Source organism: Chenopodium quinoa, unplaced genomic scaffold (genome assembly GCF_001683475.1).
Source record: "Chenopodium quinoa cultivar QQ74 unplaced genomic scaffold, ASM168347v1, whole genome shotgun sequence".
NCBI classification, from domain to species: domain Eukaryota; kingdom Viridiplantae; phylum Streptophyta; class Magnoliopsida; order Caryophyllales; family Amaranthaceae; genus Chenopodium; species Chenopodium quinoa.
Window position 1 is genome coordinate 1055068 of NW_018742418.1, and position 20367 is coordinate 1075434.

The 20367-nt window shown below is 33.0% G+C and overlaps 1 protein-coding gene across 2 annotated transcripts; it reads left to right on the forward strand.

The window, feature by feature from the left end:
• The first annotated feature begins 5281 nt into the window (after positions 1-5281).
• On the forward strand, positions 5282-8976 carry LOC110708391 (ABC transporter G family member 41-like). Of its 2 annotated transcripts, XM_021886524.1 has the most exons (6): positions 5282-5372; positions 5558-6361; positions 6831-7004; positions 7102-7168; positions 8402-8517; positions 8656-8976. In XM_021886524.1, the coding sequence occupies exons 2-5, from the start codon at positions 6212-6214 to the stop codon at positions 8404-8406; spliced, it is 396 nt and encodes a 131-aa protein (XP_021742216.1). In that variant the 5' UTR covers positions 5282-5372; positions 5558-6211; the 3' UTR covers positions 8407-8517; positions 8656-8976. The 2 variants fall into 2 exon arrangements, with proteins under 2 accessions (XP_021742216.1, XP_021742224.1); XM_021886532.1 differs by lacking the exon at positions 5282-5372 and having other exon boundaries at positions 5510-6361.
• Positions 8977-20367: the final 11391 nt, after the last annotated feature.

A 20367-nucleotide genomic window follows, 5' to 3' on the forward strand; every position in this document is an offset into this window, starting at 1 on the left:
AACTTTATATGCATGTTTAATTTAGAGGTCATAATTAAAATTATCAGTAACATAACTTTTGAACAATTACACCTTAAGTGAGTTTATTTTTAACTTTATATGCATGTTTAATTTAGGGGTTATAATTGAAATCATCAGTAGTTTAGTCACCGACCTACGTGATAAGTTTACTTTAGTTGGAATTAATTACATTGTTTAACCCCTTCTAAATTCTAATTACGCAACTATTGGTTTTACTAGTATCTTAATTATAGTTTCAATGAAACAAAGTGAAACTTCATGGGAAGCTTGACTACTTTCAATGAAACTTACCATGATCAACCAAATGAGTTGTTGTAAGTATTTATTTTTATGCAAATTGAATGAACCAAAAGAGCATTACAAATGGAATGAAGGAATTAAGCCCATGATATATCACTTAATCTTAACCACTGGATCAAGAACTCACCGATAATTGTTGCAATACATGAGTTGGAGAATGAAATTACATGGACAAATCAGCTTTATAGGTAACATAATGGCATTAATTCCTACATTCAACCTAGTGAACGTGCCAATTTTAGCCGTTCATACCCATAATATGCAAATCATAAGATTTGAATAATGACGTACAATTCGCTATCGAAACAATTATATTGTGATGAAGAAATATTTGGGCACAACACTAAGTAAATCCACATGTTATACTTTGTTGTGAATCTTGTGATCGTATAGTAATGAATGTGCAACTTTCTTCAAAATGAAGACCTTCACACACAGACACACTATCTAATATAATAATATTCAGAACGAAGTATAAAAGTATTAGATATGCCCCCTAGCTAGGAACGACTTGACAAAGGGTTGTATTTGTTATGTACTTATGTGGTCTATTTTTAAATTTTTTATTTTATTTTATTTTATTTTATTTTAAGCTTATTATGTATTTATTCTAGGAGTAATATAATATATACTTATACTCCTTATAATATAACCTAGCTCACTTTGCATCTCAATCATCCACCCATCATTATCAATAATGACATTTATCATTTCGTTGCTTGTGGATGTAGCCAATGCATTATTAATTAGTATCCTTTTTATATCAGTGAAACACATAAACTGTTAGGAAATAAGGGTGGAATTGTTTTTGAGTTATGCGGAAAAAGTAATTGAAAGATAAGACCGAGAAAAGCAATAAAGAAAATAAACAAAAGGCACAAGGAGGATTTACGTGGTTTGGTCAAATTAGACCTACATCCACGGGTGGGGGATTCGAGAGCTTCTTTACTACAATAGTGAAAGAACGAGAGATTAATACAAGGAGTCCTAATTTCAATGGCTCTATTAGGTGTGATCTAATTGATCACCTTAAGGGTCCTTTTATAACACAAGGAAACCCTAATAAAACCCTAAATTGTTCGCCAAGTATATCTCAACTAGCCGTCATGTGGAGAAATTAGATTTTAAGAAAATCTTCACACGGACTACATGGTCGTGTGTTGAGAACCACACGGCCGTGTGAATTGCTAAGTAGTAGCGTAGACTACATGGTCATGTATCATGATGAATTACATGGTCGTGTACCTTTTTGGTCACCGATTCAAGGCATATTCCAACATAAACCTATGCACGTGTATTTTAATAATGATACATCATACAAGTAACACTTTGTGTCCCATATCTCTATAATTGAGATAATTTAATGCAGTTGGTGAATGGTGGTGAACGATGTTGCACGTACACAATAATCAAAACTATTGAGACTTACAATGAAATACCATGCGATAATAGAGGATATATATGCGGAACCTTGTGACCATCTTTGATCTGGCCTACCCTTTGCTGGTCCCTTAAGCTTTGACTTGTGTTTCTTTAAAAAATAGGAGAGTTTAGGAAAAACCTAATTAATAGTACGTATATTTTAAGAGAGAAACCTAAATTACTTGATTTAATAACAATAACGAGCAAACCTCAGTTCATAATCTAGAAAAACAAATTATGTTTATCAAATAACATTTTAGTAAATAAGTTGAATTAAAATCTGTGTTTTTTTTATTAAAAAAAATATTTTTACTATTTGTGGGCCATTGTGATAAGTTGGACAGAACTTTTAGAGTTAACAACATTAACTCCTATTCACCTTCTTCTTCCTCCCACCTTCTTCTTCAAGTTCATCTTCTTCTCCCTGTTCATATTTTTTCTTCCTCCCAACCTTAATCTTCTTCCTCCAATCTTTACATACCCACTTTCATCTTCTCTTTCAAGTCGATTTGACTCCATTTCCGCCGATTTTGCCGACGAAATTAAACAAAAACCCTGATAACAAAAGGAGAAATTAATAGCATGGTTAACCCTAAAGAGTAGTTGAGTTTTCCTTCCTCCATTGTTTGATTTAGCACCACCATTTCCGGCGGCAAATAACAAAGTGAAAATAACGGGGTGATATTTTCTGAAATCAGAGAGAAAATCTAAAGAGGATTGAGAGAAATCAAGCTAAATAGAAACTGTGTGTATTTTTCATTATGAGTGAATGAATAGATTATTACAGCTTAGAGTTATATATAGATTATATTACATAAAGAAAGATCTAGAAGAAAGCCTAACAAACTTTCTGAAAGAATAACAAACTCTTATCAAGTTGCTGTAACAACCCGGGTCTAGCTGGCAGTCTGCATAACAAACTCCGATGACCTAGCAGCAGCTTATAACTACCTTGCTGATGTTTATGTACATGCTCAATTCTTCCCTTCAAGTTGGGCAATGTATGATCCTGAGAATGCATTCCCAACTTGTGCAGAAGAGAATGTAACTGAGGTGAAGGTAGAGTTTTAGTGAACAAATTAGCCAGTTGATGATATGAAGGAATATAAGCCAATTTGATCAAACCTTCAAACACTTTATCTCTTGTGAAGTGATAGTCGACCTCAATATGTTTGGTCCTTTCATGAAACACAAGATTGTATGCTATATGTTGTGCAGTCTGATTGTCACAGAATAGTATGACTGGCTTCAAGTTTTAAATACCAAGTTCTTCAAAAAGTCGAACTGCCTAAGTAAATTCAAAGGCAGCATTGGCCATAGCCCTGTATTTTGCCTCAACAGAATATTTAGAAACCAAACTTTGCTTCTTGAATTCCAGGCAACAGGAGATTTACCAAGCAACATCACACATCTAGTAATAGATCTCCTAGTAACAGCACAGCTTGCCCAGTCAGAGTCTGTAAAAGCGTACAAGGAAAGTGCATATGAGGCTCTTAGTAAGATGCCCTGTCCCTTAGTATGAGCTACATAGCTTAGGGTGTGAATAAGGGCTTGCAAATGAGAAGAGTGAGGATGCTGCATGAATTGGCTTAAGGCTTGAACAACAAAAGAGAGATCAGGTCTTGTGTGAGTGAGAAAGTTTAGTTTTCCCACCAAAGATTTGTAATGTTTAGGATCAGGGATAGGATCACCAGAATTCTGTTGAAGCTTTAAGCTTAAAGGAAGAGGTGTGGCAGCCCTATTCTTCAGCACTAAATCACAATCATGAATCAACTCTATGGTAAATTTCTTTTGGCTTAACAAAATGCCATCTGAAGTATAACCAACTTCTAAACCAAGAAAATAACTCAGCTTCCCCAAGTCTTTGATGCTGAATCTCTAATGTAAATCTGATCTCAAGTGCACCATGGCTTCAGTATCTGTGCCTGTGAGAATGATATCATCCACATAGACAACTGCCACACATATTAAGCCATCTCTTCTTTTTATAAAGAGACTATCATCATTCTTGGACGGTTCAAAACCCATTTCAAGTAAAGAATGAACTAGCTTGTTAAACCACTGTCGGTCTGGAAGCTTGTTTAAGGCCATAGATATATTTTCTAAGGCTGTAAACCTTATTATCTGGGTTGTCAAAACCATCTAGCACTTTCATATAGACTTCCTCTTTCAGATCACCATGTATAAAGGCATTGTTCACATCAAGTTGGAACAAATCCCAGCCTTTGCTTGCTGCAACATCAATGGGACCTCTAATTGTATACATCTTCACTACTGGGCTGAATGTTTCCTCATAGTCTATGCCATAGTTCTAATTAAAGCCTTTAGCAACCAGCCTATCTTTACACCTCTTCAGCTTACCATTAGCTTTTAACTTGACTTTAAACACCCATTTACAGCCACTAGCTTTCTTACCCTTAGGCAAATCAACCAAATCCCAAGTGCCATTATTGACAAGAGTTGTAATTTCTTTCTCCATAGCCTCTATCCATAAGGGATTAGTTGTAGCTTGAGAATAATTGAGAGGTTCATGAATATCACAAGTATGAGCTATGAAACACTTATGGTCTTCAGGAAAATCATTGCAAACAACCAGATTACACCAGTGTTCTGTATCTGGCTCTTCAAATTTTCGTTCTGGTATAAATGCTGAGTAGCATTGATATATATCAAAGTGAGAAGGAAATTTGTCAGGTCTGGAAGATTTCTTAATCAAATTCTAATATGCATTTACAGAATCAGAGTTTTGAAAATCATGTGCATGCTGAGAAGGAGAAATAGGAGGAGAAGAAGAAATATCATGAGAAAAGGAATGTGAGAGAGAAGAAGAGTCTATAAGAGAATGAGAAGAATGTGAGGAATGAGAAGGAGTAGGTGAAGTAGAAGAAATATCATAAGAGGGAAATATAAGATCAGAATGAGATGTATCATCAGACAGAAATGGATTTGAAGTGGAAACAGGAAGATATATAGCATTTGAAAGTACAAAAGTAGGATTCTGACTGATGTAATGAAGGTGATAGGGAAAGTGTTTTTCATGAAAGACAACATTCCTTGTCACCTTGATTTTTGAGCTAGAAAGTTCAAGAATCTTGTATCCTTTCTAACTCACAGAATACCCAAAAATACACATGGCTCAGCTATTTCAGCTAGCTTGTTCCTATGCACTCTACCAGTGGATGCAAAGCACAAACACCCCAATGTTGTTAAATGTGAAATATCTTGAACAAAACAATTTAACCTCTGAAAAGGAACTTCATCATTAATCACCTTCAGAGGCATTCACTAGTAGAAAAACTTAAATGGGCACCGCCGAATGCGCACCGGTTTTTAAAAACCGATGCGAAGAAAAATAGGCGGGATTAAGGGAAAGAGTTTTCGCACCAGTTCTAACCAAACCGGTGTGAAAAGTGAGTAAATCGCACCGGTTCAGTTCAAACCGGTGCGAAAGCTATTGTAAAATAAAAAAAAACCGGTTATTCTTTCTTTCTCTTTTTATTTCTTGATCTTTCCTCCTCTAGCTCTCATCTACCTCTCTCTCCCCTCTCTCTCCTCCATTGAAGCATACTCGAAATTCTCCATTGAAGGGGCTTCTGAGCTTTCTCTCCTCCACTAAAGTAGTCTCAAAGGTTAGATGCTTCTTTTTCTTTAATCATTGACCTAATTTAATTAATTAATTGTCACTATATACTCAATTTAGGGTTCTTTGAAGTTGGATAATTGAACTATTGGTTATAGATACTTGAAGAACTTAACATAATTTTTGGAGTCTAGTTTGATAATCGAGTCAATTTTGGTTGCTAATGTGTTGCAGGGTTTGGTTTGTGGAACGTACTCGAAATTCTCCATTGAAGTGGCTTCGGACTTTCTGAGCTTTCTCTCCTCCATTGAAGCAGTCTCTAAGGTTAGATTTGCTTCCTCGGGATTCACAATGAGGTCAGTTTTATCAAGTTCTAACTCTGTTTCAACTTAAGTAGGGGTTTTCAATTTTTTGGAATTATTTTGGATTTTTTGGTCGATTTGTTCGAGAATGTTCACTTTTTGTGTTCCATGAATCGGGTTTACAAGATTTGAGGAATACCTAGTTCAAAATTTGATGGTTTACACTGTTTTTTGATGCTAAATTGATGGATCAAAACCCTAAATCTTCAGTTAGGGTTCCATAAATCTCAAGTACTGTTGTTCATTTCGTGCATTTTGCTTTGATTTTCTTTGTTTCGGGATTGAGGGGAAATTTCTTTGTTAAATGTATTGGCAGAGAAATTTAAGAATATTGCACAAGAATTTTCTATCTTAACATCACATATGCGATTTTCTGAATATTGAAGCTATTCTCTGTGTAAAGAGTTAAAAGTATGTTATATTTTAGCTGCAAATACAATCTTGATATATTTAAAGGTAATGCCTTATATATTTACATTAGCCCTTTGTTCATTGAACTGGGAGAAAAGATGAACAAAGTGTGTTCATGATCTTTGGTTCGATGTATGCTGCTGTGTTGTTCTTGGGACTAAACAATTGTTCTACTGTTATTCCATACATTACAGCAGATAGAACTGTCGTTTATCGGGAAAAATTTGCAGGGATGTACTCCTCGTGGGTTTATTGTTTTGCACAGGTATAGAATCTATTCATGGTCCCATTACTCCCATTTGAACCTTTGTACAATTGTCTAGCTCTTAAAATTACAAGGAAACAGGTTCAACACACTAGTACATTGGTATAACCCAAAAAACTTGTTTTGCTTCATCGTAAAGTAGTCTCAATCTTTTTCAATGCATACAAATGAGTATTTAGGTCTATTTTAGTTACATAATTCTCCCACTCCATATATTTTTAGTCATTTTCTTTGAAATTTTTTTTCTTTTTCCCTTCTTTATTATGCGGTGATTTGGTGGGAAAGGGGAAGGGGGAGGGGCTTGCTTTCTACTTTGGTCAAACAACTTCATCTGTTGCTTTAATTTATTTTATGTTCCTTCATTTTCTCATTTCGCTTATTTAGCTGTTGATTTGTAGGTCACTGTTGAGCTTCCTTATCTTCTTACGCTAGCTCTAATATTCACAATTGTTACAAATCCGATGATTAGGTATTATTTATCAGCGTACAAGTTGTTCTGGTACTTCTATGCCATGTTTTGTACTCTGGTGTATTCGATATGATGCTCGCATCATTGACAGCGAACTACCAACTGGCTACAATTATAGGAGCATCTACCTATTCGTTGATGAATTTATTTGCTGGATTTTTGATACCTCTACCGGTTAGTCACCTCTTTCAAATGTTCCCTTAACATACTTTAATCTATGTAACATTATGTCCCCAAATTGGCTACTGATGTTGCCAAATAAATGGTGAAGATGATGAAAGGAAGGCAGGGACAACAACAAGATATAGCTGGTCCTTGTAGTACTGTGAATTTTGCAGGTATCATATCTGTTTCAAGTGCTAATTCTGCTTTGACATGTTTTCAAACATCAGATTGGATATAGTTGATACTGGTGCTACAGATCAAATGGAGTGTGATAAATCTTTGTTTTCTTCATGTCATATTTTGCTTAAGCCTATTATAGTAGGGTTACCAGATGGTTGTACTAAACATGTTACTCATGTAGGAAATGTGGTTTTATATCTTTAAATTTCTCTCAAAAATGTCTTACTTATTCTGGATTTTAAACACAACCTTCTTTCGGTTGGCAGACTTGTTAAGGAAAATAATTTGTTTGCCATTTTTAAGCATGATTCATATGTTTTTCAGGATTGTACAACTAAGCAAATTAGAGCTCTTAGATCTAAACAAGCTGGATTATACAAGTTCATTTGTTCTTTTTCTTTTCCTGTTTGAATAGTTTTTCTTTTTTACTTTCCCTGCAAGCTAGTGTTTCTGTACCTAAGCTTAGTTTATTGCATGCTAGGCTTGGTCATATTTCTGTACAGAACATGTCTAAATTGACTGTTCCTTTTGATTCTAATAAGACAATTGATTTTTGTTGTGAATCATGTGTTTTTTCTAAAGCTCACAAATCTCCTTTTCCTTTGTCAAAATCTCATGCTACTTTTCCTTTTGAGTTAATACATGTTGACCTCTAGGGACCTTATAGGCAAGCTACCTTAACTAGTGCTCATTACTTTCTCACAATCCTTGATGATTGTTCAAGGGTTACTAGAATTTTCACCTCTCATCTGGTTGTTGTGTCTACAAAGAGCCCAAGGTCTGATAAGCAGTATATCTGGGAAGCAGCAGCTGATAGTAACTCATATGTAATCAGGGAAGAGACCTGAAAAGATCCTGAAACATGGAACAGAAATCACACTTACAGTAATTTCATATGTTTTATACTTGCTTATTCCATATGTTGTTACTTACAGTAATTTCTACCGGGGTTTAAAAATTCTTTCATGTTTGTGGGAACTTTGATGTGTGTGCCGTTTACATTTCCTTCTATGATTTCTGCAATTTGCATATTGGCTGGATAAATCATTTTTGTTCAAGCTAGAAGCACATTTTTAATATGCCTTTTGTATGGCTTAATAATCCCTATTAAGTTGCATAAGCTCATTTGTTTAGTTGCTTACTAGCTTGTGTGTCGTGAGGAAACTTGAGTGTTTTCTTGCTCATATACTTGCTAATCCTTTTTTCATTTTCCGATTTCCTTTCAGCCTGATGACAATATGAAATCTCAAAGCCTGCCAGAATCCAGAATTTGGTGAACAACTATTCACAATTTGTTTCATTTCCCATCTACACATGGCTAGAAAAATCAAGAACTGTGGAGGTAACATGTTTTTCCTTTTACATGTAGTAATTTCTATTTTAAGTTTATGAGAAACATATAAATGATACTTGTATAATCCTGAATCCAATGGATTTTAGGTATGACAATCGATCTAATCTAACTTAATTAACTCAGCAGAACAACAGTAGCAGTGCAGACAGAAGACACACAACAGCAAGAACACCTTGCAACACACTGCATGCAACATAACAGGCATGCAGAAGCAGAGACAAGCTAGCAGCATGCAGCACAGAAACCAGCAGCCTGAACCAACACACACCACACACCAGCCAGAAACAGAAAGCAGTAGCCAGCAACAGCTAAACACACCCTGCAAACAGAAACCAGCAACCAGACACAAAGCAAGCAACACAACCAATAGAAAACAACAGCTTACAAAAGGAAAGTAGACCTTGCTGTTAAATCAAGGGCTCAGCTTCTCCAGACCTTGATTCTGTAGTTGGGTTTTTTTTTTTTTTTTTTTTTTTTTTTTTTTTTCCAGTTTTTTAAAGTGTAATATTACAAGTTATTGAAGAAAATATATGTGTCTTATGTATATTATGATTATATATAAGTATTTGGTACAATTTAAGTGAAAAAAATGCAAATTTTTTTTATTTATTAATTTTTTTTATTTTTTGGGGCATTTTTGGCACCGGTTATGAAACAGAACCGGTGCTGAAAGTTTTTTTAAAAAATTTTTTGGGCCATTTTTCGCACCGGTTCACAGCAAAAACTGGTGCTAAAAGGTTTTTTTTTTTTTTGGGCTATTTTTCGCACCGGTTCACAGCAAGAACCGGTGCGAAATCTTTTGGTTTTGGCATCCCTCAAATAGAGAATGGTTCAAAACCGGTGCTAAATGGGGGTTTTGAACCGTTGTCCATTTGTATTTTTCACCTAGTGATTCTATTAATCAAGTAAACAACACACAAAACACTTTCCCCCCAAAATCTATCTGGCACTATAGACTGAATATACAAAGCTCTTACAGTCTCTAAAATATGTCTATGTTTCCTCTCTACCACACCATTTTGTTGCGGTGTATCACTGCAATTAGTTTGATGCAAAATACCAAACTGATGAAACATAGCATTCATATCTCCTTCACACAAATCTTGAGCATTATCTGACCTTACAACTTTGATTTTGGAATCAAATTGAGTAGAATTCATGTGAATGAAATCAGACATGATATTGACTGATTCAATTTTATTACTCATCAAATGCACCCAAGTAAATCTTGAGTAATCATCTACAATAGTAAAAAAAATCTAATTACATCCAGAAGGTATTTTTACAGAATGTGGGCCCCAAACATCAATATGAATCAGTTCAAAAGGTGTAGTACTCTTTATTGAACTACTAGGGAAAGGTAACCTAGCTAGTTTGCTTTGCTTTAAGACACACTTGACAAATAGTGTCATTTAAGCAAGCCTTAACATCACAGTCAGGTCTAACTACCTTAAGTTGATCAAAAGACAGATGTCCTAATCTCAAATGCCACAGTTTTGCATCTTCTATTGCTGCTAAATAAGTCTTATTCCCAGCTTGAGCAGAATTGCCTACTTCACTTCCCTGCTGCTCTTGAAAATTGTACAAACACGCTTTCAAACTACTAAGAAGAATCGACTGACCTTTCTGTGTGTGCACAAAACACTTATCATGAGTAAATGCAACTCACACAACATATGTTTGCATAATTTGTGCACAAAAAAAAATTGTACTTAAAATCTGACACATGCAAAACATTGTTCAGGAAGATATAATCATTTAGTTTCACCATTCCTATATGTTCAACCAAAACTCTACTTCCATCAGGTATAGCTATATAATTTTCCAAGTGTGAAGCAAATTTATACTTAGTGAAAAAGTTCAGATTAGAACAAATATGGTCAGTAGCACCACTATCAAACAACCATCTAGAATTTGAGCAAGATAGGAGACAAAGATTACCTGCCATCATAGCTAAGATGTTTGAGGTTTCTGCCTTGCTTATCACCTCCTTTATGAGAGTTCAGAAGTGTCATAATTTGTTTGTACTGCTCAACAGTGATCGGTTTAGCAGAATCATCTTCCATATAATCTGTCTCACTAGAATTCATTGCTGCAATTCTCTTATCTTTGAATCCTTTAAAACCTGGAGGATATCCATGGAGCTCAAAGCACCTGTCAACACCATGCCCTGGTATCTTACAATGAGTACAGTAATACCTAGATCCAGGCCTATCAACCTTCTGATCTCCTGAAAACTGCTTATACTGAGAATAATTGTTCTGTTTCATTGTATTTCCTACTGAATAATTCTTAAAAGACTTATTCACTCCAAGATTGGCGAATTTTCTCTTTTCTGCTAGAAATGTCATAGATTTAGGATTATTATTCATCTGAGAGATTTCTCTGTGCTTCTCCTCTTGAGAAAAAATTCTATATGCTTTAGTAACCTTAGGCAAAGTAAGCATCATAAGCATATTGCCTCTAATAATCCTAAACTTATCAGAAAGTTTCATCATAAACTGTATAACCATCTTCTGCTGATGCCTCTAAAATATCTTCTTAGTCAAGTTACATGAACAATTATTGCAGGTACAATAGGGAAGAGGATGTGCTTCATCAATAGTATCCCAAATAGACTTGATTAAGGTGAAAAATTCAGAAACAGATTGATTTCCTTGACTAATATCAGCTAATTTCTATTCCATAGCATAAATATGAGCTAAGGAAGTGTATCCATACCTCTCTTTCAGATGTAGCCATACTTCTCGTGCAGATCTAAAAAATATCACACTTCCAGCAATACTCTTATCAAGATTGAACAAAATCCAGGAACAAACCAGATCATTGCATTTCTCCTAAGCTTTGTATTTTGGAGTTGTCTCATCAATCGGTTTGCAGTAAGTTCCATTGACAAAGATTGCCTTGTTCTTAGCGGATAATGTCAACATTATAGCTCTCTTCCAGCTCGTGAAACCTTCACCATTGAACTTGAAAGAGACTAATTGAGCAAAATTAGCATTAGAATAGCATTAGAAGGATGTATGTAGTAGATACTTGCAGGATTCTGATTCAGACAAAGAGAATTCTGATTATGTGTGCTATCTTGCATATTTGCTTATTCTTCAAACAATCGAAGCAAAATTACCAGAAAATCAAAGTAACAATTATAATCGGATCAAACAATCTCAAGAAAAATCAAACAAAGCTCAGAGAAATGATTTAAACAACAATCAGAAAGAAATCACAAAGGATTTCAAGGAAATGTATAAGAAAAACAAGAGAATTAGCAATATCAGTAAGAATTTTAGGATAAAAAACAATACAAAATCAGGATTTCTGCTTTGATACCATGATTTTTCTGAAATCAGAGAGAAATTCTAAAGAGAATTGAGAGAAATCAAGCTAAATAGAAACTGTGTGTATTTTTCATTATGAGTGAATGAATAGATTATTACAGCTTAGATTTATATATGGATTCTAATACATAAAGAAAGATCTAGAAGAAAGCCTAACAAACTTTCTAAAAGAATAAAAAACTCTAATTAAGTTGCTATAACAACTCGGGTCTAGCTAGTAGTCTGCATAACAAACTCTGATGACCTGGCAGCTATAGACATCTACTTTTGGTCCCCTGTCCCGACCGGAAGTGCTATGACGATAAATAATTTCATCTTTCGTGCTTTGACCCAAAAAACAAAATGAACCAAAGCTTGTTAATACTAAGCCTAATTAGCAATTAGGCCTAATCCCGAGATTAAACCTAATTTTGACGGATTTAGAAGCGCCTAGGTTAAAATCTAGGGTTGTCGCAGGAAAAACCGAGCGCAACTTAAGGAGTCACGCTAGCCTGGCGCACGCAACTAACAAAGTTGTGCGTGACACCTAGCGCAACCTGTTGAATTGCGCGCAATAGCCGTGCACAACCTGTTGAATTGCGCGCAATAGTCGTGCGCAACCTGTTGAATTGCGCGCGCCACCTGCTGCGGCAGAATGTTCAAATCCCTAAACTCACCCATTCCCTATAAATAGGGGTTCAATACGAGCTTTGAAACACACAGAAATTAACCTAAAAAGTAAGCAAAAACTTGTGAGCTTATGCACTAATCATCCCCTTGTCCTAAACACTCACCCTTTAATTGTTTGTTCTTACGTTGGAGGTTCCCGAACGTACAAGAAGGAGTCCATAAGTGTTCTAAACGAAGATCTAGCAAGGAAAAGTGGTAAATTCCAAGCTTTTAGATAAATCACCTTTTTTTTCTTGCTTAAACAACTTTTAATTAATTAATTAGTGTTGTTTGATCACCTAGAATAAACTTTAATTAATTGATTTCACATAGTATTCTTTCGTTAATCAAGACTAGAATTTGAATAATTAATTCTTATTTTATCACCTAAGCCAAGGTGAATATTGTTTATTTCTTGCTCTTTTTACGAATTTGAATAACAAGAATAACGACATTTGTTACATTGTAGTCTTTATATGATTAATAATGCTTGTAAATAAAACCAACTAACTTAGTTTTAGGTATCATGTTGCATATATTGTTTGGTGATGAAATTGTGAAAAAGGAAGAGCTAGTGGAGGCCACACTTGGGCTAGAATAGCGACTTCCCCCTAAAGGGAACGTTATTTTAGTACCCTCGCTCTGCAACTCATTTCTGGTACAAGTAGACCAATTTGGACATGGGTAAATTAAACTTATGATTCATGCTAAATATCACCTGGGAGAAAGGCATGAACGAGGTTTATGAGTTTTCCTAAAACTCATTGGCGACTCCTTATTATTTTCTTACAAAAAAGTGTAATGATAGAATCAATTCTAATTCAAGGTCCCCCAAACAGTCAGGAATTCAAATCCTAACACACTTCAAAAGTGTAAAGTCTTAGGCTTTTAAAGGGCCATGGGCACAGAGGAAGTGGGATCCCCAACGACGGGCTACCCTCCTCACAGCAGTAGCTTCTAACTACCTTGCTGATGTTTATGTACATACTCAATAAAGGGCATGGTTAACCCTAAAGGGTAGGTAAGCTTTTTTTCTTCCATTGATTTCGACTTGTTTGATGTCAAAGTGAAAAGGTGTATTTTCCACCATTGAAATAGAAGATTGAAGGAGAAAAGAGAAAACAACAAAAGGTTAAAGAAGGAGAGAGAAAATCACAAAAACAACAAAAAGTTGAAGGAGGAGAGAGAAAACAACAGCTAACCAAAGTTAGATGTAAATTACATATACACCTCTTGATAAATATGAATTGTTTATCAATTATAAGGTTATAAACTTGTATTTTCTCAACAATAACTAATTGATTAAAGATTTGTATTGGAATGAAATTCTCAGCTCGTCGTTCCCAACAATGATATGGGATCAATTTTTAAAAGAGCTTCGTATATCGGTAACTTGTTACCCTCCTAGGCCATTCTTTTTAAATCTTTATGTTATGAATTAACAATATGGTATGAGTTATAATTCTTACATGCATATCTTTGGTCACGTATATATTCAATATGGTATAAGTAACAATCTTACATGCTGATATTTTTTGAAAATACATTTAAAATCAAATTTAACAAGATTTCACATGATATGATTATGATGTAAAAATTTTACTAGTAAAAAACTTAACCATAAAAGAAAAAATAATGTAAAAAAACAAAAAGGGACGAGGGAAACACTTTTCTAAAATTACGAGTATATATAGAGTAATGCACCGGGGCAAAAAGTTTCCTGGTCCCTTAAGTATTGGACAGTGAATGATAACCTCTTTAATTTCCATTTTACTAATGTACTTGTCTAGCTAACATGTTGAATATTGATGACTATTTGATTAAAGACTAATTAATCGGATTATTCTTTTCAACTTTAATCTATGACCAAATTTGAAGTGTCTTTGATTCATGAACTATGTTACTATGGTGACTTTGTTCAACGAATTTCACCATCCTATGGGACGCACGTTTGGCTTGCTTGCCATGCATAAAGATTACATTAATAATTTTGCTAAAAGAATTGTACACACATTATTATGTGTTTCGTAGCAACATTCAAATCAAAAGTTGTTCCATGCATGACTAGAATCAATTTTATTTAATTTGTTTAAAATATGTTTGATAGAATTTGGTAGGGATCAAAAGTTACATTACTTGCATACTTCCTTTTTAATTGGTAGAATCATATCTTTGGAAATTTTAGCTTAGCTAGAATACGTGTGACAGTTTGATGATTGTGATATATCTTAATTATTTTAAAATTATGGTATAAAATAACACCACAAATAACAACTGTATTAGTCCTAATTAAATTAATTCTGCCATTAAAATAATAGTACGGTTTATTTTAAGGCTTTTAATTTGTTAGGTTATAGGGATTAAAAAAATCCAATTCGATGGAGTATGACATATGTACGGTTCAAAACTATAACCCTACCAACTTAAGTCAAAAGACTATTAAATTATTATGCTATGATTAGGACATATGAAAACGGGCTTGTAATTTTCCTTAAGAAAAAAAATGCATTCACAAGGCTCCATAGCCTCCATTTGTTTCGACGGAAATATCTTTTACAATAATCATTTTTCACATATTCAATTGCTTGGTTTATAAAGGGTGAAAAACAACTTTTAAGTTTTTTAAAAATCATCCTTAAAGATCGATTTATGGTGTATTATACGGATTACTATAAGTTTATTTCGAATTGCTAATCTAAATTTAAAAAAGGCAAAAAAGAAACTATGGTGTATTACATTCTTGTTAATAATTACTCCGTAAATAAATTAGTACACGCAATGGCAACACAACCTATGCAATGTGTATTTGTGTAGCAAATATATAAGTATATATATAACCAGAATACTAATGATTGATAGTATAGTAATCAGTAATAGGTTAATTGGGATACACTACATATAGTTTATTTATTTCATTTTTAATTTTCGAAAAACTAGCTTAGTTATAATTGTAACTATTATTAAGAGATAACATATACTCCGTTACATATATATGAAGCAATTATATTTGTTATTCAACATGAACATGAGTAAAAAGTAAAAATCGTGAAAAATAAGCACATTTCCAATAAAATGAGACGAATAAAGTATCATTTATGCTTGAAAATCACCCTGTTGATTGATTATAAACGATTAATAAGTAGTCGAAAAGAAATGACAATGTCTTGTCAGCTAGCCCTGGCCTCAAAGTTGGAAGAGTTGGGTATAAAAATTGCAAGTTGATAAGGAGTAGAAGTATCAAGTGATTTGAGATATTATATAGTTTTCCACTTACTAGATAAAATCATAAATATTGCATGCGCTGGAATATAATAGAATGCCAAAACTTAGTTGATTTGTAATTTGTATTAGTGGTTGTAATTGATATGTCACAATCATAATATAATTGCTGTTATTTATTATGATTTTTGTCTTAGTTGATTCGTAGTATCAGGATTAGATTAGATTATGTCATAAGACAATTATAATATGTACGATTTTCTTCGTTTTCTTTTGTTGTACTCATTTTTTGTAATCTCTTTAAGAAGAGTTAAATGCATGTATGGTATATAGTATGGCCATCATCTTGTTTGTTTTGATCTAACCTAATACGAATTATATATGATTTAGTTTGATTTCATTTGATATTTTTTTTCCATATTTTTTCCTTCTATTTTACTTGACTTTGCTTTTATTTTATATTAATCTGTAAGAAAATAAAATTATTAAATGAGATGGATTAGATAGGATTGCAAATTAAAATCGTTTGAAATCCTATGTATAATATAGAGGTTAGAGGAATTGTATTTGTAACTTTCACTACAACTTACTCTTCAAATACATACTCTAATTCTCCAAACTTATACACTCTTTAAAAAATCAATTTCCTGCAACCTCATTTTGCTATAATAATTGTTGTTCTTTACTAATCATTTATATCTTGTACATCAAATGTACAATTCAATGCCCCTTCATTTTTTATAAATACAACATAATGACAAGTTTTTCTAATACAACACTCAAAGATATCAAAATTGAGATTCTACTTTGAATCAAAAAGGGCTCTCACAATCGAATCGTAAAATCAAATTGATTCTACGGACATGCATAATCAAGACGTCATATCCAAACTTAATTACTACCTCCGTCGCATATTATGTGCAACTTTTGAGTTTACAAATAATACCCAAAAGTTACACATAATATGTAATAGAGGTAGTAAATATATTTAAATTATGAGTTTTAAACCTAATTATTAATAGAAATTACCCATTCAACCAATAATTGACAATGTATATTTATAAATAATTTTGTAAGCATGTTTTAAACTTGTAAGGATTTCACTAGTTAAGAGATATATGTAAAATCAAGTAGAAACGTAAATCGAATCATATGACATATATAGATTGTAAAATCGTAAAATTCTAAAATTTATATCGGAATTTTAATAACATATTCTGTAGATTGCAATACAAGTATACTCTGTATATATCATTAAAAACAAAAACAAAAGAAGTATATAAGACGAGGGATCCGTTATTAATAATACCAAAAATATGTGGGTACAAAACCAAGTTGGTGAAAATTAGGGGACCCAAAATTAGGGGTGAGCATGGGACGGGTATCCGTACCGTTAATACTATCGGTTCGGGTACCCGATAACCAATAACACTAAAAATGATATCCATTACCCGAGCCAATAAGTTCGGGTATCCGAACTTCGGGTACCCGAACTTCGGGTACCCGGATTTTCGGTTCGGTTATCGGGTACCCAATATGATATCCAATAATAAAAATTTAGACTTTATAATATAGTTATTATGATATCATTCAACACTAATTAGCAATAACACCACATGATCATGATCAAATTACTAATAATTACTAATCATTTAAATTATGAAGTGATTACGAAGTAAAATAATTGTTTAGATTTTGAATAAATAGATTTAAGTACGAAAAAAAAGAAAAAATTGCTTATCGGAACGGATCGGGTAACCGTTAATTTTAAAATGATACCCGATAACCGTACCCGATAACAAATTATCGGATCGGGTACCCGAACCGTTATAGTTATCGGAACGAGTACCCTAATTTTCGGTTCGGTTACGGTTCGAATTTTCGGATTTTCGGTTTTTCGGATAATTTTGCTCAGCCCTACCCAAAATTGCACGTAAAAAGGCCTTTACCTAATTTTTGAACGTCCAATGTCCCCATGAAAGTCGTTATCAAAATTCTTGATGATGTGACTGTTGCTCATTTTACTTTGTATGTTTGCACACCATGACGAAATGTTGTGTATTACGCGGTCGATTTTAGATAATTGGAATTCTGACCTTCCTAACTACTCTTATTTCTATTTTTATCCAGCACTCGTATGTGTATCCATACTATTCAAAGCATATTCTATCATCATAATAAAATGAAATAATAAATATCCAAATTCTTCAATAATATGAAGGGCGGATAAACTTAAATTCATGTTCGCTTCATTGTCCAAATGATTTTCACTGCATGTATATTATTCGCTTATGATATCAGAGCTTTATTTTACTTTATTTTTATGATATTTTAAATTGTTGTGAACTTGTGATACAAATCGAGCAAGGAATGAGTAGACAAGAAAATACGGATTAGGCAAGTGAATTTAGGGCAATTGGATATGAGGCATGAATAATTTCAACTCCTCTATCTATTCACCAACCAAATTCATATTATATCTATCTCCAATGGGACTAATGCGATACAACAAATTAACACATAAAATTAGTAATTTAGACTAAGGTATATTTTATACAGAGTATTAGATTAGACCATATCAAATCAGCCTAGATTTTAAAAAGACGAAGTGGACTTAGAATAAAAATGCTTGACATGTGTAATTGTTAAGTTGTCCTATATTTTTGGGGTAATAGCATCAATATCTTACAAGCACCTTTTTTTTTTTTTTTTTTTAATTTTTTTTTTTTTTACTTTAAAAGTTGGGCCACTTTTGCAATATCTACAAGTAATTATTCTAGAGATTGTGAAGGGGCTGGCTGGCCATTTACAGCTGTTTAGATAAAGACTCTACATATTACAGTGCTAGTTTATTTACAAGAATGTTTGTTTCTTGCTTTGAATTTATTTATTCATTTACAAAACATATGAAATAAATAAAAAAAAGTTGAAAAGTACAAATTTCAGATATGGTCCAGCCCAACTTTCTTCCCTTAGGTTGAGGGTTTTGGCCTTTCTTTTGGGCTTTCAACAAAGAGATATTTACATGCAAAAGCAAAAGTGTACTAAACCGGCTTTGTTGAAAGTTTATAACTTTTTTACTTCAATATGATTATTTTTAGAAAAATAACTTTATTATTTTAAGTTTGTAATTTGTACATGAGGTGGTTGTATTACATGTATGGTAAGATAAATATGGCACTAAAAATTAGCAAAATTTATGAGTTATTTTTTTACTGAATAATAATAAAGTACTTGTAATATCTTTTCATCTTACGATATAACATCGTCTGTCTTATAATATAATTTGCATACATTCAATTTATAGAGCATTAATATTGGGACTCAACCTTAGCTTCCATTAATAATTTTTTCAACGTTCCTTACAAGAAATAAGTTGATCTAGGCCTAAAAAGGTCAAAAGTTAAAGTTTTAAGATCCATAAAAGGTTGCAAAAGGCTTTTTATTGATGGATAACTCCTAAATAAAGGACCAAAACCTCTTCACTTATCTCAATATGTCATACCTCACTACCTCCCGTTCAATAGAAAAAAAAGGGTCATGCAAATATACAGCTCCTTTAATTTTAGAATAATTGACATAATTTATTATATTTTAACTTTTTTAGAATAATTGACATGATTTATCATATAATAACATTAACTATAATTTTTTATTTATTTATTTGTTTTTTTTTATTATGTACTTCGTACGCAAATAATGTCATATAAAATGTTGTTAAAAAGATATTAAAATAAAGTTTAATTTATCAATTTTTTTTTTATAAATTTATATTAATATTAATTATATATATTTAGGGTGATTAGTATATTGACGAGTGTGTTAAGTTTGATCGTGTTCATTATTTTGGAACGCAAGTAGTATACCTAATATCTTTTTTACATGGTGAGAGTGAGACTGCTATTATTTTTCTTTAAAATAAGCGAGAAAACATTATTTCCCAACTGATGAGTGTAAATTCTCACCTTAAAGTATTAGTAAAACCACTAAGGTAATCCCACATATGATATTAACTAATCTTGAAATTAAGGAGTGGCATGTATTATTACAATTTCCATTTTACACTCGGAAGAAATGTAAAATGAGGATATATGAAAGGTGTAATTTATACATAGGATGGACAATCGAAACGATTTGTGACAATGCCCACATCAAAATCCCTTTAGTTTTGGTGTTAAGAATGAAGGTTCGTTAGACAATTTTGTTGTCGGCAATTGTATATATTAAGGGACCATTGAGATTGGACCCTCAACGCAATCACAAATGTCATATTCATGAACATCATTTCTAAAAGAAAACATGATGTTAAGTGGCGTAACAAAAGCCACAGACAATGAATTTGTACCTTTAGAATAAAGAACATCCTTAAGATCATCTCTTTATATACGTATTAATATCGAGTATGATAAAATGATGAACAAAATATGGGCAATCTGACCTAAAGACTCAAAGGTAGTGCATGAGTGAGAAGCCGTAAAGAGATAAGCAAAACATCAGACTACTAGTAGGTTGAGATTGCGATTGAGCATAGAGATTTCCTTGTGCCGTTGTTATAAATAGATACCCATTTTGCTATATATTTGAGAAAGATCCTTAGGGATTTGAACTAGTAACTTATCGAACATAGGTCCTC

What these genes read in the sequence shown, in the direction of transcription:
- LOC110708391 (XM_021886524.1), top strand. Translation starts at nt 6,212, where the DNA reads ATGATCTTTGGTTCGATGTATGCTGCTGTGTTGTTCTTGGGACTAAAC. An exon ending in GGGTTTATTGTTTTGCACAG is followed by an intron (nt 6,362 to 6,830) that starts GTATAGAATCTA and finishes TCCGATGATTAG; the next exon opens with GTATTATTTATCAGCGTACA. An exon ending in GATTTTTGATACCTCTACCG is followed by an intron (nt 7,005 to 7,101) that starts GTTAGTCACCTC and finishes TAAATGGTGAAG; the next exon opens with ATGATGAAAGGAAGGCAGGG.